At 32.6% G+C, this 20339-nt stretch overlaps 1 protein-coding gene across 3 annotated transcripts in view; it reads right to left on the bottom strand.

The window, feature by feature from the left end:
- Positions 1-20339, bottom strand: part of nvy (CBFA2/RUNX1 partner transcriptional co-repressor nervy) — a 508624-nt gene that overhangs the window by 114030 nt on the left and 374255 nt on the right. For all 3 annotated transcript variants that reach the window (XM_075360674.1, XM_075360683.1, XM_075360665.1), the window contains exon 3: positions 16233-16403. In XM_075360674.1, the coding sequence (XP_075216789.1) occupies positions 16233-16403 (171 nt within the window). The remainder of the gene's footprint in view (positions 1-16232; positions 16404-20339) is intronic.

Below are 20339 nucleotides of genomic sequence, written 5' to 3'. Positions count from 1 at the left end.
GTTTCTTATATGCACACAAAATTTAAATCCACCAAATTCTATTTACCTAATCAGCTCAGTAATTTAAAGATAGAGATAAAACATAAAAAGCTCTGTCAAATTTAGATAATTGTGTATAAATCTTTTTTTGCAATCATCAATTATTTAGCATTTCTACACGAATCTTTTACTAGAAGTTCACTCGTCTACACCCTCTACTCTTATGTATTCGTTCTTAATACTATTTTTAATACTATAACTATTTTTTTTACTTAAAACCATAATTTTATTTTATTATGGATGATTAATTCACCATATAAACTTGAAGCTTGTGCTTAGGAATATGAAACGGAAATTTTTTAGGGTATGAAAAGTGCCATTTAACTATAATTTGAACCCAGGACCTCCGGATGAAAGACCGAGACGCTACCACTCCGCCATGAGATCGAATTTTATATACGAGGTCTGTAAATAAAGTAATGAGACTAGATTTTTGGCAGCCAAAATGGTAACACTGTCAAGTTACTAGTAAACGTATGGTTATATGAACAGCTGATTTATATTAGGTATTAATATTTTTAGCCTATTGTTACCACGTGAGACGTGAACAAACTTTTTGTGAAACGAGTTTTTGTTGTGCGTTAAAAAAATTGAGCGATATTAATTATGAGCAACGTTGTGCAAGCAACTTCTGTGATAAACTCGGCCAGAATGCTACTCAAACGCTTGCAGAATTGAAAAAGGGCGTATAAAGATGACGCTCTGTCACGAGTCCAAGTTTTTAGGTTGTTTAAAACATTTTCAGTTGGTCGGGAATCAGTTGCGGACGATCCATGCTCTGGAAGACCGTTAACATCAAAAAGTGACGAAAATGTTCAGCGAATCAGAGACTTGATACGGTACGACCGGTGATTAACTGTCGGAATGATTGCAGAACAGTTGAATTTGAACCGTACCACAATCCATCAAATTTTGACAAAGTAATTGGACGTGAAAAACGTTTGTGCAAAATTGATCCCAAAAAACATCACTGTTGAACAGAAAAACAACAGGGTGGAAGTATGTTGCAATCTTATAGGGCGAATTGCAACTGATCCTGGTTTTCTAAAAAATGTTATCACTGGTAATGAAATTGGATATTTGAGTAGTACGATCCAGAAATAAAACGCTAGAGCAAGGAATGGCACACTTCTACTCACCAAGCCCCAAAAAAACAAAAACGAGCAAATCAAAAATCAAAATCATTCTAATTTGTTTTTTCGATAATAATGGGATTGTATGTATATAAGGAGTTTTTGCTTGCAGGAGAGACTGTAAATCAATATGTTTACCGAGAAATTCTTGAAAGTCTGCGGAAAAGAATTGCCCGCGTGAGATTAACCATGAAAGACAACTGGATACTACATCATGACAATGCACGTTGTCACACTGCACTCTCAATCAATGACTTTTTGGCAAAGAAAAAACATTCCTGTAGTTCCTCAACCACCTTTTTCACCTGACTTGAGTCCCTACAACTTTTTCCTGTTCCCGAGTTTTAAAAAAACACATCAAAAAACACCATTTTGTAACAGTAAAAACATAAAACATAAAACCGACCATCTAAAATATATTCCGGTTTCTGAGTTCCAACACTGCTATGAAGCGTGAGAAAACCGTTTGAAGCGTTGCGTGGCTTCCCAAGGGAAGTATTTCGTTGGTGATAGAGTCCAAGTATAATTGGATGGAAAATAAAACGTTTTTCTAATCAGTCTCATTACTTTATTTACACGCCAAGTATACTTCTGATATTCTAGTATCATTGTTCTAATATATCACGGATAACGTATACAATGTTAACATTATTATTAACATTTACATTAATATCTGCATTAACATTTACTTAAAATTTATCAATTACTTAACATTTTACATTAATATTTATCATTCATTAACATTTATTTTTATATTTCCGAAATGCGTTTTTGTAATTTTAATTTTATATGCTACAACTTTCTTTACTGAAACTAAGAATAATTCCTATCTACATCAAAGTATTTCTTCTTCAACCAGTTTTCTCTTATTGAATTATTCTGTTTATTTATTTTATTTATCAAAAGTAGATCCAGTTTCCAGTAATTCTAATATTTAAAATTTTTATTTATCCCATGTTTATCGGTCAATAACAATACTTTTTTGTTATCTACAGTTTTCTACGGTATAACTTCATTTTTTAAAAATTATCTTTTTTCCTAAATAAAGGATTTCTGTATTTAAATTTATCCCTTCTTTTTCCAAACGCCTTATTTTTTAGGTACTCCAAAACACCTAAACATCAAAATCTTTTTCTGAAATTTTCTCAAATTGTTATTGTCGTATAATCTTATCATTTAATCTTACTATATGTCATCTCTTTTTTGCCTTTTCTCCCATCAGCATCTTAAAACATTATTATTCTTTTTGTGGAAAAGTAAAGGGCTATGATAAACAGTTATTGAACTAAATTTTTCTGGGAAATATTTCTTCCATGAATTTGATTGAGATGTATGGATGGATTTTGATTTTTAATACTTATAAAACTGATAATATTGTTAAAAACCTTTTAAATAATATGAAATTTATCTTCTGAAAGTAAAATTAGATATTAATGTTTTTTTTTTAATTTTAAATTAATTTGCACAAATAATAAAATTACTTTTGATATTTACCCAAATGTATGCACACTAACATTCTATCCTTATGCAAATTTTAATGCGATGATTTACAAAGAAGATCGGAAGCCTTTTAGTTCTTATCAGAAAGCTTTCCATTAGAAGCATATCGCAGAGAAACTGATTCTATTAAAGTTGAGTCTAATGGTTTTCCACGAAAATCTATTCTCAACAAATAGAAAAGGAACACATACAGGAAAAATATCTAAGTCAGAATAGAATAGTAGAGAGGAACGGGATAAAGCATGGAGAAAATTATCGTTCTCTCCTCGTTACAGCAGCAAGATAAAAAATATTATTAAAGATTACAAAACTTTCTCTTTACCATGTCTTCGTCTCAGAAAATAATCCCTGTCCTCCGTAACTAAAATAAAATTAATTTCGTCGAATTAGCAAACATTTATATATTATTTCGTAATGAAAATAATTATTTATTTGTGAAATAATATTTGTAATACGTAGGAAAACTAAAAGAAATGTTGAAAGTAGAAGAAAAGAATTCGCCTAATTTAAATTATATAAGGACAGAAATTGTTCGTAGAAATATTGCCTGGAAGTAACTGGTTACAAAATTGGTTTATTATAAACGAAAATTTCAAAAATTCCACAATAAAAAGAAATTATATAGTTAATAAAGAGAAAGCAAATCTACTATAATCTATTAAAATAGTATTCTAATACATAACAGTAACACATAAAAAATCTAATTTATTAAAATAGTATTACTGCTTTAATTCATTAAAAATAATCTTGAGAAAGTTGTAAATCATAAAATAATTAAATGGTTGTCACCTTTATTTTTCGTTCAATAGGGGATATATATCTGATTGGTTTCAAGTTCATTCTACCTCTACCCTTCTTGAGTTAAATTCTATTTTTATCCAATCTTACGTTAAAAACGTACATTTCCTAAGGGTGGGCAATCTGAATTGGAATTTTTTAGTCGTTTAGGTTATTCTCGTGTCAACGCAACGGTTTCGATTAGAGCTGCGTAAAACATTTATTTTTTTGGTCAATATTGTTTTTTTATTCTATAATTAAAATATATATATATATATATATTTATTTATTGTAACGATACAGTAACTTTACAATCTATTCAGCAAGATAATTAAACAATAAGTAAATAAGATCTATTTGAATTAACATTAAGCAGTCACAGACCCAACGATTGGTGAGTTAACGATAACAACGAAATGAAATAAACGAAACAGAAGAGCACTCCGTACAGCCAGACCATAAAGTCACCTAATTGAAACGATAGGGCAAGCCAAGAATATTATTCCTCAGAAATCTTGACAAATCACTGATCGTGTTATCCAATAAATTGACCGCCAAATAATTCGGGTCCCGATCAAAACGATTGTGTTATCGCAGGCTGATCAGAGAGATTTCCTGCACGAACGGTTCGCAACTTCAGATCATTATACATGAGTCCATTGCTTATGTACCAGGGTATACGTATTTAGCATCCTTCGCAGTGTTTTTATTTAGTAGCATTCAAGTATATCAATACTAGAATTGCATGCTGTACCCCACAATTCAAGCCCGTAAGTCCAAACAGGCTTTAAAATTCATTTATAAATCAATAATTTACTTTCTACTGAAACCGAGATCTATGTCCTATCAGCCAGTACATTTTTTAAAGCTTAAAATCCAACTGTTTTCGCTTAGATTTGATATGTTTCGTTCAAGATAAAAACACAAATATTTACAATCCTGAGATCTCGGAATCGGAACACTGAAGATAGAACCAGAAGGACAATGTTCCTTATGAAGGGTGAACGTGACTTCCTTCAGTTTGTTTCGTTTATTTTTATTTTCCAACATGTAAGCCACGATTCGAGACGAGTGTTATAATCCTCTGAATAAAACGAGATGCTCTAGCCGGATCTTTGTGAACAGCAAGAATTGCAGTATCGTGAGAAAACGTTGCAACTGTTGTATCTGCCGTAATTGGGAAGTCAGACGTAAACAGAACATACAAGATGGGCCCAAGAACGCTTCCTTGAGGTACCCCTGATCGTGTAAGGAATAAATCCGTCAAAACCTCTCCATGCTTAACCTGAAAGTTCTTGTATTCTAGGCTAGATTTCAGAACTACGTAGAAAACATGCAGCAAAACCTTTTTCAGTTTACAGAGCAACCCTACATGCCGAACCTTTTCAAAAGCCTGACTGACATCTAGGAAAACCGCTGAGCAGTACTGTTTCTCGTCTAGAGCATAATTTGTAATGTTAACAATCTTGTTAGTTTACTTCACAGCAGCATGGTGCTCTCTAAACCCAAACTGGTGAGCCGGAAGTTGATCTTCCACAAACTGCTTCAGTCTTCTCAAAAAGAGCTTTTCAAACACCTTAGAGAGCACAGAAAGCAGGCTGATAGGCCTGAAAGACGCTACATTTATCTGGTCTTTACTCGGTTTTGGTATCACAATTATCTGTGAACTTTTCCAACCAGGAAAATTACCAATTCAGGTAATAGCATTTAAATCAAAGTAATCAAGCGTATCGCATGTCGAGGTAGTGCCTGGAGAACGCAACCGGTGATCAAATCATACCCCGGCGCCTTTGCTGGATGTATTTCATCGTTAATGTCTGAAGAGACCTCGTATACTGTAAAGCGCATAATCGGCAAGGACATTTGGAAAGGAGAAGTCAATAATCGGTGATTTCTCTGATCTCCTCTGGATCTGTCTCGATATTATTCTAATGGAATACGACGGAAAAGTGTTCAGCAAATAAGATCGCCTTCTCCTGAAAACTTCTCGTTAACATTCCGTTAATGTTCGGAGAGGAGGAATAATAAATAGATTGCTTATATTAAAAAATATATATTTGTTAATTAATTATTATTTTTTCTTCATCACCATTATTTTATTTTATTTATTTTTTTTTTTACAATAATTTCTCAGTTCTAATTGATGACTGTTTACTTTTTTAATAACAGATACCACGGTTCTGTTTCAAAACATTCTTATACGTTTCATGTAACTGCAGATGGGATTGTTATCTCAAGAAGAATGAGTAAATGAGATGGACTTTCTTTTACTGTAGTTATATTACGATGTACTTTATCAGCAGCTGAGATTGATTACGACAAAGAATATGAAAAAAGTGGCTTACAAAACTGAAGAAAATTTTTGAATCAGATTTAGTTAATTATTTCTTCATTAGCTGTAGATTTTGCCTAAATTTCAAAGCTATAATTTAATTGCACTTATAACACAGACTTAATTTATATATATATATATATATATATAATCTAAAACCTACAATACTAAAATTCATTTGCCCATTTCAACATATTAGACTCAACCTCAATCTTTTTCATGTGTAACTTACTATTAGTTTATTAGTTTTTAGTAATAATCAGCAATTTTAACTATACAAAAGTATATTGTATTAGTTTTTAGCATCTATCAACAGATAATTGTTCTGTACTACTCTCGTATATTACTGTTTTCTTTTTAGTAATATCCTCCTGCAAAGATTAAAACGCAATCCTAAATAAAGTATTGTAATTTTAATTGCATAATTTATTCTTCAAGGCGTCAGTCGCAACTTACAATACTATAATTGCTGGCTTTATAGCAAATCTTAAGGGCGTAAGATGCAACTTGGAATGCATTAGTTAATTGTATGTAATACTTTCAAATCGTTAGATTCTGCTAGCAATAAATTATTTATTGATGGTTTCATGCAGACTCCTTCAAGGCGTTAAATGCATTTTGAAATGCATTAAATTATTGCTGGTTTTTATACTCTTTTAAGGTGTAAGATGCAATTCATTTAAAAACTCGTAATAACATTTTTTACGTTGTCCGTCAACCGTAATGATAAAAGATAAAATGATAAGAAACACCATTCATTTCTTAAAAAAAAAATGAGCCATAAACATTAATTTTATGCCAATATACTGCAAAAATCGAGGAAGAATTAGTTTTTCGTTTGGTTTTACATGACAGGTTCACCAAAAATGCTGTGATATTAATTATTTTAAATGTTTCAATGTATAGTTTTTCTAAAATAACTCAATAAACTATTGAAACTAATATGATTTCTGCAGGATGGAAACAGATCTATCCTGGATCTATCTTAGTTTATTCAGATAAATTTATTCGTAAGTTGGTTTTCAATCTAGACCCTTACAATATAACGGTTGCAGTTTGTTGTGCAAAAATATACCGAAATAATAGAGAATGATATTTGACTCTGTCCTCTACCGCTTAAAATAGTTAATATATATAAAATATCACATTTTATGTATATATGTTATCGTAAAAATGGATATGACAAAGTTTTGAAAACAAATAAGTACAGTAATCATAAAAAATTCTAGGAATACGTTATTAGCCTATAATTATACTGTTAACTGAAGAAAAATACAAAAATGATTAACATAGTGTCTAATAGGTTAACATAATGTATTTCATAATTATTCTGATGAAAAATGACAGCAGTGCAGAAGGTAAAGTAAGATACCGAAATTTTAAATTATAAACGTCAAAGGTATTTCATTCATTGTATAATTACAAAGAATTTATTACTTTGTAGTAAATTTCTTGCTTTTCTAAGTGAAAAATCTAGTATAGATCCTTGATCATTTTAAAACGATCATACACTTTTCTTTCAGAGTGAAGAAAACGTTTTTAAACAAAATCGTTTGGATCTTCCCTGAAACGTTGCATCGTAGGTATCAATCTGATTTTTCCCATTTTCTAATACTAATGTCAAGAGATTTAGATCCGGGAGGTAAGATAATGGTAGGGTGAACATAAGATTGCACCCATCAGGTTGGTTTAGTGGTAAACGCGTCTTCCCAAATCAGCTGATTTGGGAGTCGAGAGTTCCATCGTTCAAGTATTTGAATACTAGATCGTGAATAGCGGTGTTCATTGGTGGTTCGGTTTCAATTAACCGCACATCTCAGGAATGGTCGAACTGAGACTGTACAAGACTACATTTCATTTACACTCATACATACCATCCTCATTCATCCTTTGAAGTATTATCTGAATGGTAATTACGGGAGGCTAAACAGGAAAAAGAAAGAACGTAAGACAGCGTGTCCAGATTAAGATACTATTTCATCTACTTTTTACTTCTTTGTGTAGCTCTTGCCTAATTTTTAATTAGAAAAATTGAAACTTTAACCTGGATTGCTAAAAGAAACATTTTTGCACGCATCCAATCTTGCAGAATTTGTTTACGACTACTAAAAGAAGACAGATATTTAACAATATAAGATGATGATATGATGATATACGATAACAAATCGTGTTTAGAGATTCGCTGTTAACTTTTCTATTCCATCTTAAAATATTAATTTTACTTTATTTGCCCGCGGTAACCACATAGTATAATTTTTTATTGTTAAAATAACTTTAACGAATCTCGTTCCAGTCCCTGAATAATATTATTAACCAAGATTGAATTATTCTGATTCCCAATCTTTTTTTCTTACAAATGAATGATGTTGAAGATCTCATCCATATAAAAAATAGTAATTTGATGATAAAATAATCTAAGCTAAGAAAATTGGCATTCACTTTGTGGCAGTGTAAAACTCAGTTGCTGAATTCTGCTGTGACTAATATTAGGCGGGATTATGATAGCACACTGTTGGTGAAAGTAGATTTTTTTTGTTTATTCTGAGCGAAAAACGCTTCGGCGATATTGTCACCCGACCACCAAATATTTGTTAATGTTGTAAACAATTATAAATCACATCTTACGTCTCAATTAAAATACTAAAACTTCAAACCGCCAACGGGCAACTAGCATGAATAACTGATACACACTACAGTAACTTAAATTATTGAATATAAACGGACGGCCCAAGAAACCGTAAAACACAAAATAAAAACATTTCATCATCCCCTAGAAAAGTTTGAATGTTAGCCCCCAGCTTAAATTTGACGGAATGTTGTATACAAGATTCAATTCACAAGGATGTGATGCGATGTCAATTGACGATCGCAGCGAGCACATACTGATGCATCTGTTTAAGTCATCAGATATACAAGAGGGAGCCTAATGCGCCTATTCACAAACGGCAGATAATAATATTCTCTCGACAGTTATTTCTGCAAGAGGACCTCCACGGTGAAACAGGTTCTTAATTGGGCGAAGTTTGTTGTCCCATTCACTTTTCCACTCATCACGGACCATCCTCTTCAGGAAACAGACAAGATCGATGAGAAGAGGCTGGATACACGCCTCTTTTGCCGCACTGTCTGCGCGCTCATTGCCTGAAATTCCTATATGTCTGGGGATCCACCGGAATCTCACTGTTGATTTACGTCTACTCATTTGTGAAATGACAAATGAATCTCGCAGAAAACAGGGTGTCTAGTGTTCACTCATTAATTACCTGTAGGGCACTCATGAAATCTGAGCAAACAAGAACATACCGATATTCTAGGCTAATTATATGTAAAACCTTATTAATGGCATACAGTTTTGCAATGAAAATACTGGTGTTGTTGGGAAAGCCAAACATGTATGTTCTGTTGCCAACAATAAAGCCACAATCAACAGAATTAACGTTTCCAGAATCGTCCGTATAAACTGTAACATCAGGATTCATGCTATTTTTAATATTATAAAATTCGTTTTGTAAGATTACCGGATTTGTGTTTTGTTTGCTCTACTGACAAAGATCAGAGTAGTAATTAACGAGAGAAGGCTGCCAACACGGAGTAATAGTAAAGACTAGAGGTAAAATTGTATACTTAGAGCTGAGAAAAGGAGTTGAGTTCTGTTGCGTAACGGAGCAGTAGATTTCTGCTGTTCCTGGTATCGATTAACATGCTGGTTTGATAATACCATATCAAATATTGCCTGAGTTGGTTGCGCTTTAATGCGATCCACGAAGGAGCATATCATTTGCTTCTGTCTATTACAAAGAGATGGCTCACCATCGTCCACCAGTATACTTATCATTGGGCTTGAGCGGAAAGCACCCGTGGTTGACCCACGCCGACGAATCAGGTACGCAGCCATAGTCCAAGCGGAAACGCACCAGAGCTGGGTAGAAGCGCAACGTGTATAGAACGATCGGCTCCCCAACGAGTAATAGACAGAACTCCCAACATGTCTAACATTTTTAGACATTTTACCTTCAGCTCTTTCATTCAAATGTGTAACCCATGTTAGTCGTTGGCCAAACGACATACCTAGAAATCTAACCAGTGTGCATGCTTCAACTGATTCACCATGTAAATACAGTTGAGGTCAACATGTTCTCTCATACGGGAAAAGCAAATGCAATATGGTTTTTTGGAGAAAACGTGAATCCAGTAGATTTACACTACGATTCTATGCGAGTTATTCTGTGTTGTAGCAGCCTCTCACCTGTTAGAAGCACAGGAAGAAACAGTACATTTTCAAATGCACGGTGGAGTTCCGCAGGACTCTGTTCTGGGGCCGTTGTTGTGGCTGGTGATTATAGATGAACTCCTTTAGAAGGAGTTTCCTGTCGGCGTCCAGGTCCTGGCTTATGCAGATGACCTTGCAGTCCTCGTAGAGGGAAGGACGGTCTTGGAGGTGCGGGAGAGGGTGTATGCGGCCATCGACACTATACAGGAGTGGTTGAGGTCCAGGGGTCTGCAACTGTCTACGGAAAAATGCCGGTGTATTGCCTTTACAGGTAGAAGAGTGCTAGAACCGTTCAATATTTCCATCAACGGTCATGCTATAGAAGAAGCGAATAACATCAAGTACTTAGGAGTTATCCTCCAGAAAAACGGTAGATACACTGAGCACATAGTCAATGTATGCAACAAGGCAGAAAGGATGATAAAAAGTCTAAACATCATTATGTCATCGCAGAATGCCCCTGGGGCCTCAAAGCGCCGTTTACTGGCGACCACCGTCGTGTCTTCGCTTATGTATGCCGTTCCGGCCTGGTGGCGCTCTATCCCCATCAGGCGCAACAAAGAGAGACTGGCGAGGACGCACAGGTGTGTGCTCCTAAGTGTTGTGTCCGCATACAAGACAGTGTCCTATGCCGCCCTGTGCGTGTTATCGGGTACACCTCCTATTGACCTAATCGCAAAAAAGAGGGTGGAGAGGGCACAAGGCAAGCCAGAACAAGAGGTCAGGGATGGCGTTTATAATATCTGGCAGGAAAGATGGTCGCAGGAAGCTGTGGGTCGATGGACCCTCATCCCCAACATCAAGCCATGGTTGTCGAGAAGATTTGGTGAGGTTGATCATCATCTATCGCAGTTTTTTACAGGACATGGTTCCTTCAATAACTACCTGCACAAAATAGGCAAGATAGAAGAGCCAATTTGCAACTACTGCAACGAGATAGATGATGCTGAGCACACCTTTTTTGAGTCCAATAGGTGGGACACACTTAGACATAGTAAGGCACTCACAGGTATAACTCCAGAGACAACAATAGACTACATGCTAAGAAGCGAGTCAAACTGGAATAATTTTGCTAGTTTTGTTAGACAAGTTGTTCTACAGAAATACTCCGATGAGAGAAGGCTGTCCACCCAGTCCTATTTTAGCCAACACCTTGTGTTGGCTAGAATAGGACTGGGTGGACAGCCTTGCTGGTGAGGTCCATCATGCTGCGGTGAGTTGGCACTGATGAGCCACCAAGGACTCCACGGGTAACAGTCAGGTAACAGCACACTGAATACTGAAGGGACCCGGCGCCGCGTCGCGGCGAACTGGGTCTGGCGTGGTGTCCAAAAGGACAATATTAATAAAGAACTCTCAAAAGAGCTAACCGGTAGGCCGACCTGCCATGCCGGTATATAGCCGGTAGGTGGGGAGGCCTATTTGAGTTTAAAGACACTCCCCTGGGCGGCGTAATACCAACAAGGTCCGGCCCAGGGGAGCTGAGAGAAGAAAAAAAAAAAAAAAGCCTCTCACCTGTAGCTACCATTATACAAACTTCGTAAATTGAAAAATCATCTGCAAATAAAGAACACTTACCGGCTTTCGCACGAAGTTTATTATATTATTTATGGCTACGGCAAACAATGTAACATTTAGGACACTACCCTGTGGAACTCAGTTTTCTAATTGAAACATTGAGATATCGTCATTCCAACTCGAACTCGGAAGGACCGACTATTGAGGAAACCTCTGATAAATGCGTAGAAATTACCTTGTACACCCCAATCATGAAGTGTATTTAGGATTCCTTTCCTGGTGTAAGTAGAGGAGATTAAACGTATTAGCTGTTTCCAATATATGAGGAAGAAAAAAAATAATAAAGGCGATAATACCGGAAACACTGCAAATCGCACCTGAGTGAAGTTTTGGGATAAAATGTACGTAAGGGATGTTGAATGACACAAACTATTCTCCATACGTACAGAAACTTCAATTTCACTGGAGCTTGGAAAGGTAATAAATCGAACATTTCTTCGTTTATTTCAGTATAATACTCCTTTTTCTAGTGAACGGGAAATGCACGTATTGTGAAATAAAACCCATTGGAATGATACAAATATATATATATATATATATATATATACACATATATATATTGTGGTAACAATAAAGCAACTTGTCCTGACTGACTGACTGATTCATCAACACCCACCAAAAACTACTGAAGTTAAATTGATGAAAATTTGTATACGTGTTCTTCTTACGTGCACTAAGAAAGGAGTTTTTGAAATCCCGAGTTTAAAGGGTTAAAATGGATTTAAATTTTTTTCTTTAATCTGGCTATTCCTTTTTTTAAATTTCTAGTAACAAATGAAAGATATTTGATGCGTTTATTAATAGTTACAAATGAAAGATATTTGATGCGTTTAAACTTGTAGATATAAAAAAAAAAATTCTAGTTTTTCCGAAATTCGACCTCGATAGGGTGAAGAAAGATAAAAAAGATCTGAACAATGACTGCAAATTTTCCTATTTTTAACTATACTAAATGAGATATTTACTAGATTGAGGATTGAAAATTCTCGTCAGATAAATATTTAAAAACCATTTTCGTGTTTTTTTTTTGGATTTCGATTTTTTAAGAAGTGCGACGGTATACGGCAACACGGCTCAACCAATACAGCCACTGTTACTGGAATGCGTCATGACTCCCTGCGCCTGCTTCCGATTACTTGACTAAAAAAATGTAAAATAAAATTAATTAAAAAAAAAATTGAAACAGATTACGGTCACCTCCTGGTGGTGTTTGTCGGGTAACGCTAAGAACCGGGCAAAATACATTTTTACCGAACCAGCTAAACCTAATATTTCTAAGATGAAGGCCGACTCTTTTGAAATCCACATTCTAAGATCAGTCTAAAATTTCGGGTCCTGTAAATTGAACAGGCATTAATTTCTATACATTATTCTATTATTCTAACATGCATGAATTTAATGAAAACAGTGAGGTCCAAGAGGCAGAGCCCTCTTGCTAGACGGAAAGGGCGAGCGGAGCCAGCTATGACCGGCTAAATATCCTGTGACTGCGATGGGAAACGCAAATAATCATATAACGCGGTCGAAGCCGCGACGGGGTTGCTAGATTGGGGATTGTAATATATTTTTTCTTTATCTTTATTGGGCTTTTGTTTATCAGTTTAAATTGGATTATTTCAATTCATTAATAAGATGTACTGGTCAGAGATAGATTGTTCAATTTTATAATCTTTCTTTTATTTTTTATTATTTTTTTTATTTATTTAAGCATTGGGCAACAATTCGTTATTTATCTTACATTGCTTCAATATATTTAATAAAAAATTTTCATTACCGTTTTACCAGGATTTAATGAAAATCTAATATTATTATTTATTAGATTTACAAATAAATATTATTTAATCAAGAATATTGTTATTTGTAAATAAATAATTTAGGTATTAAAAAAATATTGCCGGTGAAGCCGTATTGATGTTGAGGGCGTAGTCGGGAAGCGGCTTCGCCTAAATATACATAAGATCATGTGAGTGAATCATAATCAACGCCCAACCGCAATTAATAAAAATTTGTATACATGTTCTTCTTATTGTGTTAGTCCACACTAAGAAAGGATTTTTCTTAAATTTCGATTTAAAAATGGAGTTGCTATGAAACTTACAATTTATTTTTAAATTTCTGATAAGAAATGAAATACCAACTTGATTTTTGATGGGTATATTCTTCATGTGAATATCTAAAAACAGTTTTTCAATAATTTTCGAAATTCCATTTTGAAAGGGGTTAAAAAACGTGAAATATTTTAAACGATGCAAGTTTACCCTCTTTCCTAATATCAAAACGAGGTATTTTGTACATTATGGCTTGTAAATAGTCTCTAGATAACTATTTGAAAACCATTTTCGGTTTTTTTTTAAATTTCGATTTTTTAAGAGGTGCGATGGTGTACGGTTAAGCGACTCAAACAACACAGCCATTGCCATTGTTACTGTATGTGCGACGTAACCGGTTGCACCTGAGTTACTTGAATAAAAAACATAAATTAAAAGAAAAAAATTGACCGCGCGTGTTTTTATATTTTTAAACGTTTAGAGTGATTAGTAAAAAAAAAGTTATTAAAATGTTATGTTGAACTTTTTACAGTTTTGTAACACCTGAAAATACTATTATAAAAGTTTAATAGTTGTTTTGATAACAAGGAAACTCTCGGCCTAGCATAAGAATATTTTGTCATAATCTTGCTCTGAATTGTATTTAAAAAGATAAATCTACAAATAAATATTTTAGATTATTAAAAATTAAACGGAATAGAAAAGGATTTTATGTATAATAATATATGTAATAATAAAATATTACCTTGCAAATTGAGTTACAAGTTGTTACATATTACCCACAAGGGATTCCTCAGTCCAAATTTAGAAAAAAAAAATGTTTTACTAAAATTATATAATTTAATGCATATATCGTGAAAATTTTTTCTAAAATACCCAGTGAGTAGTTACAAAAAAATATTTCCTGCAAAAGAGAAACTGCGAACTGCGTTTGAAATTTAAAAAAAGTTTGTATGTAAAATCTATTTAAATATTTGTTTACTATCAATTTTTCGGTAAAATTCACCGCCATATGACTTCCTTGTACGCCTATTAAATTATGTACAGACATTTTTTTTAAAATGAAAAGTACATAAAACTTAATTTCATTAATAACTTCTAATATTTCTTAATTTTTTCTATTGTTATTATTGAATGAATTATTTATTATTTATAGTAATTTTTTTTTACAATCGGAGATTAATAATTATTAATAAATCATTATATTTAATTTAAAAAAAAAATTAAAAAAAAAGGAGATGAAGCCTGATTCGAACCGATGTGCCTTCCCTTGTAAGATCCAAATATTTCATTAATTAAATTTTATTTGGTTATAACTCTGGAACTAATGAAAATAAGTTCGACTTATGATATATTCTTGAAAAGCCCTGAATAAGGGCTTATTACTGAAGTTAAGAAAAAAGCCCAAAATCCGATTTGTTTTGGAGTTTGGGCTTTTTGGACACTTTTGGTTCAGTAGATTGCAATCAAAAGAGGAGGTGCACAACTAGATCTTATAACAATCCTAAATCCAAAATTTTAACACACTACGGCTAATCGTTTTTTAGTTATGCGAGATACGTACGTACATACATACATACATACGTAGTACAGACGTCACGCCGAAACTAATCAAAATGGATATTTCCGTTGAAATCTGAAAACCGAAATTTTTCGCGATCACAATAACTTCCTTTACTTCGTACAAGGAAGTAAAAAATTGTTGTTTTTAGAAAAATAATTCAAAATTATTATGAATCTCATCTGAATACAACATTTATAACAGAAGAGAAACTTTCATAACAGCTAAAATAAATAAATCATAAGCAAGAAATAAATAATTTCTACAAAATTAATTTCAATATCAATGAATAAAATAAAATATGATTACAAGTTTAAGAAAAAAGAAAAAATCCCAGATTCAAAATAAAAAGAACATAAAAATTATAATAATTACATCACAGACGAAAGGGTCTTTGTAGAAAAAAGAAAGGGTCTTTTTCATGTCAATATATTAAAAAAAAGCTGTACTAAAATAACAATTTAAAAAAGAATGAAAGCATGCAACCTTCTCTTACAAAAAAAATAAAAATAATAATAATTGAATAATACAATGAAAAGTAACAAGCAAAAAATAATGATAATAACTGGATGATGATGATCATATAACTACATAACACATAACAAACACTTTCGAATAGGACTGTCAAACACCCATGCTTAAATAAAAAAAATAAAAAAACGTATTTCAACACGTAAAAAAAGTATTAGAGCATAAAGAAAAATCTGAAAAACACAGAATTCAGTTAATTACTAGTAACATTAATACATTAAAATTATTTTATAATTATTTATTTATTACTTTATGTTTCAATAAAATACAATAACTCTTAGTTAGGTTTTTAAAATTGTTTTATTAATACATTATATTCCAAATGAATTTGCAGTTTACGCTGATGTGATGTGTTGTATTATCGCGTAAAATTAATTTTTTTAAATTACGAAAATATTTTTGCTACAACAAAAAGGAAAAAAAAGAGAATTATACTATAAGCTAAATAACTTTCTCTACTCACTTATAGCAGAGCCATTTAGTGAAGAATACAATGGAGGTGATGGTGCTCCATTCTGAAATGTGCTTGACTTTGGACTGGTCGAGACAGGAGGAGACACTGGACCTCTTCCAGAACTGCTTCGAGGAGGACAATTTTCTACACTATCTGGTGTTCTAACTCTGTCCTTTGGACCTATAAAATAACATTTTTTTAATCTATTAATAAATTATTCTACAGATCATTTTTATCGATAACAATCAATAATCTATTATAATGGCTTATAGGTTACATTTTTACTAACATATAACTCATTTATAATTTATTATCAATGATAATTTATTATTATGATTTAAAATAATTTTAAGTACAGACTATCAATTTTATATTGCAGTAGAATAGAATTGTATCTATTGTAAACTATAAGTAACAACAAAGAAAATTATTTATTTTAACCGTTGACAAAGATATGAACGCTCTCGATGATTACACATCATCAGTCTATTTATTTAATAATACTTTTTTGTGTTTTTTATTAATGTAACAACTCTATTGAATTAATAATATTTAATCACCTCGAATCCTTGAATACAAAATGTTAAATATTTTTTACCCAATTTTTTCAGATCATTTTTTTCTTTGTACGCTGCTTGATTTATTATTCTTATAGTATTTTTAAGTACAATCAAGCTAATTAAACCTGGAGTAGAAGATTTTAATTACAATTACATAATCGAAACTATCATTGAGAAAGTATTTTTTTATACTACAAATGTTATATCCTTTTTGAATAGGATTAAGTCTTAAGCAATTTTTATTAAAACTTATCTACTTGAAATTTACTATTATTATAATATTTATATTTTTTATTATTACAATTATTTCAATTTTTACTGAATCATTAGGGAAAAAGGAGGCTCTTTTACTCATTATTAATAATGTATGTCTAAATTTTACGAATATTAAATAATCAGTAATATTAATTTAAATCCTTAGAAATTTATAAATTACTTATTTCTGAATTGGCCAGCTGTTTTAATACATTTTAGATGCATTTAAAAAAAAAATGAATTCTTAAAAAAATTAACTTTTTAAAGAACTGCATGATATTGCAATCATTGTGGTTTAAGACATGAGTATATTATCTTTAAGAGGGATTTGTAATGCATGAAAATGGAACAATTTAGAAATTTAATGTTTTTCAATACGTATAAGATACTTCATATTTAAATACATATTAAATATTCTAAAAGGCTGGTATAAAATTATTTATTAACTTTTCCTACATGTGATTCACATTTATTACAAAAGAAGCAGTTCTGCTTCTCTAAAAATCTGATATCAATGGGGTCGTGCTCCGGAGCGTGTTTTTCACTCTCCTGGGTACGATTTCACTAATTTTAGCATTACAATTTTTTGAATTGGAATCCACCTATTAAGGGGCAAATAAGTAAATGTTGCCAGCCTCCGCGGCGCGAGTGGTAGCGTTTCGGCCTTTCATCCGGAGGTCCCGGGTTCGAATCCCGGTCAGGCATTGCATTTTCACACTCACTACAAATCATTTATCTCATCCTCTGAGGAATGCCTAACGATCGATCCGGGGAAAAAAAAAATGTTAGTTGCGATCAACTTAGCGTTAAATCCAAGCGGTCCTCAAAGTTGTAGCTGGCGTGGGACACTAAAGGTTATACTCAGCTCCCGAACGGACCAGACCTGTGGTCCTCTGGGACATTTTCATTTACACTGATTAGCACTCCAATCACTAAATTTATTAACATATGCTGTCGTGTCATGAAAATTTCTGAAACAATCCTATTGTAAAGTTTATACGGTTAGGTGGTAATAGAATTGTAATAGAGTTAGGCGCGCGGGGTCTTTGATATTCCGTGGTTTAGTTTTAGCAGTTTCTGAGGGCTGCAAGATAGAATTAGGTGTCTGATTAGGTGTCTGAGAAGGCAAATCTTGGTTAGGGAGGAATTTACTGATGTGAATGTCTTTCGAGGCATTTGCACTAGTGGAATCTCACCGAAGCGTACTGATGATTGTGGAATGTGATCAGTTTGAAGGCAAGATGTTCTCTGATTAAGCCAATAATGGTTAGGAACGAAGGAGGTGGTGTGGCAACAGACATCTCACGAGGCGGGTGTTCTTCTCCCTCTGGAGAGAATTGAGATGTGGACAACACATGACTTCCTTGTACGTCTATTAAATTACACATACACATTTTTTAAAAATTAAAAGTACATAAAATTAAATTTCATTAAAAACCTTTTTATATATTATTTAATTTCAGTTATTAATTACTACAGTTAAGAAAAGTACAAAATCCAATTTTTTTAGATTTTAGGTTTTTTGGACACTTTTTGCAATCAGAAGGGGAGGTGCACAACTAGATGTTAAAACAGTCCTAAATCCAAAATTTTAATATCCTACGGCTAATCGTTTTAGAGTTACGCGATATACATACGTTCGTGTACGTACAGACTCACGCCGAAACTAATCAAACTGGATTCAGAGATTGTCAAAATGTATATTTCGATTGAAATCTGAAAACCGAAGTTTTTCGCGATCACAATACTTCCTTTACTTCGTATAAGGAAGTAAAAATTATATAATTTTTTTTAATAAATATCTATAATCAAAATAATTGGAATCAGCTGCGTGTAATAATACGCTTGTTGACTAATTTTCAAGCGTAATAATACGCTTGAAAATTGTCAACTTATTCGCAAAGGAACATAATTTTAAGGTCTCACTTGTTACCTAAGTCAAGAAAATCAAATGTGAATTAAACATTAAAATTTTGATTACTGTAGATTACTATATAACCGTAATTTTTATGACAGAGCCATTTAAGATAAAAAATACAGTCCAAAACGTGGGGAAAACATTATTTTTTTAAATTCTTGTTTGTTTTCTATTGACATTACTTGCATAATATTTCTTAAAATTAAATTTTCCACAAATATTAGAAGTTTTTATTTGCATATTGGCTATTTAACAAAGTAAATTTACACCACATTTAAAAAAGGTTTTCCACTCCAATTTCTGATGCTTTCTAATAATTATTGCAAACACTACTGGAAATACAATTCTGAGATTATTTTAAAAGTACTTCAGCTCAAATAACATATAAAACCATAAATTTCTCTTCACTATTTGTTTCAAGAATTTTAGTATAAGTCAATTTCACCATTAGAACAGAAATCAGGGCAAAGTTTTTTTCAGCTGTAACTAGAAAACAGAGCATTTTCATACTTTTCTTTTACTTATGAAATTTATATGAAATGTGTTTTTTTCATCAGTACAGTTCATCCTGTGATTATTTCTGCTATCTCTTCGTGAACACTTCAGTTAATATATATATATATTTATTTATCTTTACATTTGGATTGGCGTGAAATACAACAGCGTTGCACAATATTATACATATACATATATACTCATATTTACAATCTAAATCAGCAAGCAAGATGTAAAGCAAGCGACTGGCAGTGGCGTTGCAGTTGTCCAAGCAGGGTAGCCACAGCATACAATTGAAAATGTCAATTGCAGTGTTCAGTGTTCACGTTTGCCACCGCAGGCCACATCACTGACCGCCAGTGTTTTCATGTGACACACGGGTTTCTATAACCTAAAACCGTATAACCCCCTCCCTCCAACTTATACAGCGCTTATTCCTCGTCATCGCCCGTCGCCACACGGCATAATAACAGAGTAAATCTTTGCAAGGAAAATAATAATATTATTAACCTCTCTCTCAAAACAATAATGTAAAACGTTTTCCCTAGTTGTATTCATCATGCTTTACTGACAGTAAAATTATGCTGTCATATAACTGCATATATTTATCCAGGTAAATTTATTTGAAAAAAATTGCAATTAAGTATATAAAACTGTTATTAAAAAGTTATCTTTATAATTCTTTAAAGCAAGATTTCACATCTTTATGAATTTGATTTCTTAATAATATATACTTTAAAATAATTAATTAAATATAAATACAGTGATAAAATGACACCATTTAGACGAAATATGTTCGTCTGTTTTTATATTAAGCTATGACATCAATAATTATGAAGGGATTCTAATGAGAGTATTGTAAATACATTATATAAATTTTATTTTGGT

The sequence above is a fragment of the Lycorma delicatula genome, chromosome 1 (genome assembly GCF_047948215.1).
Source record: "Lycorma delicatula isolate Av1 chromosome 1, ASM4794821v1, whole genome shotgun sequence".
Taxonomy (NCBI): Eukaryota; Metazoa; Arthropoda; class Insecta; order Hemiptera; family Fulgoridae; genus Lycorma; species Lycorma delicatula.
Note: the sequence above shows the minus strand (reverse complement) of the source record. Positions and strands in the feature narration are given on the sequence as shown.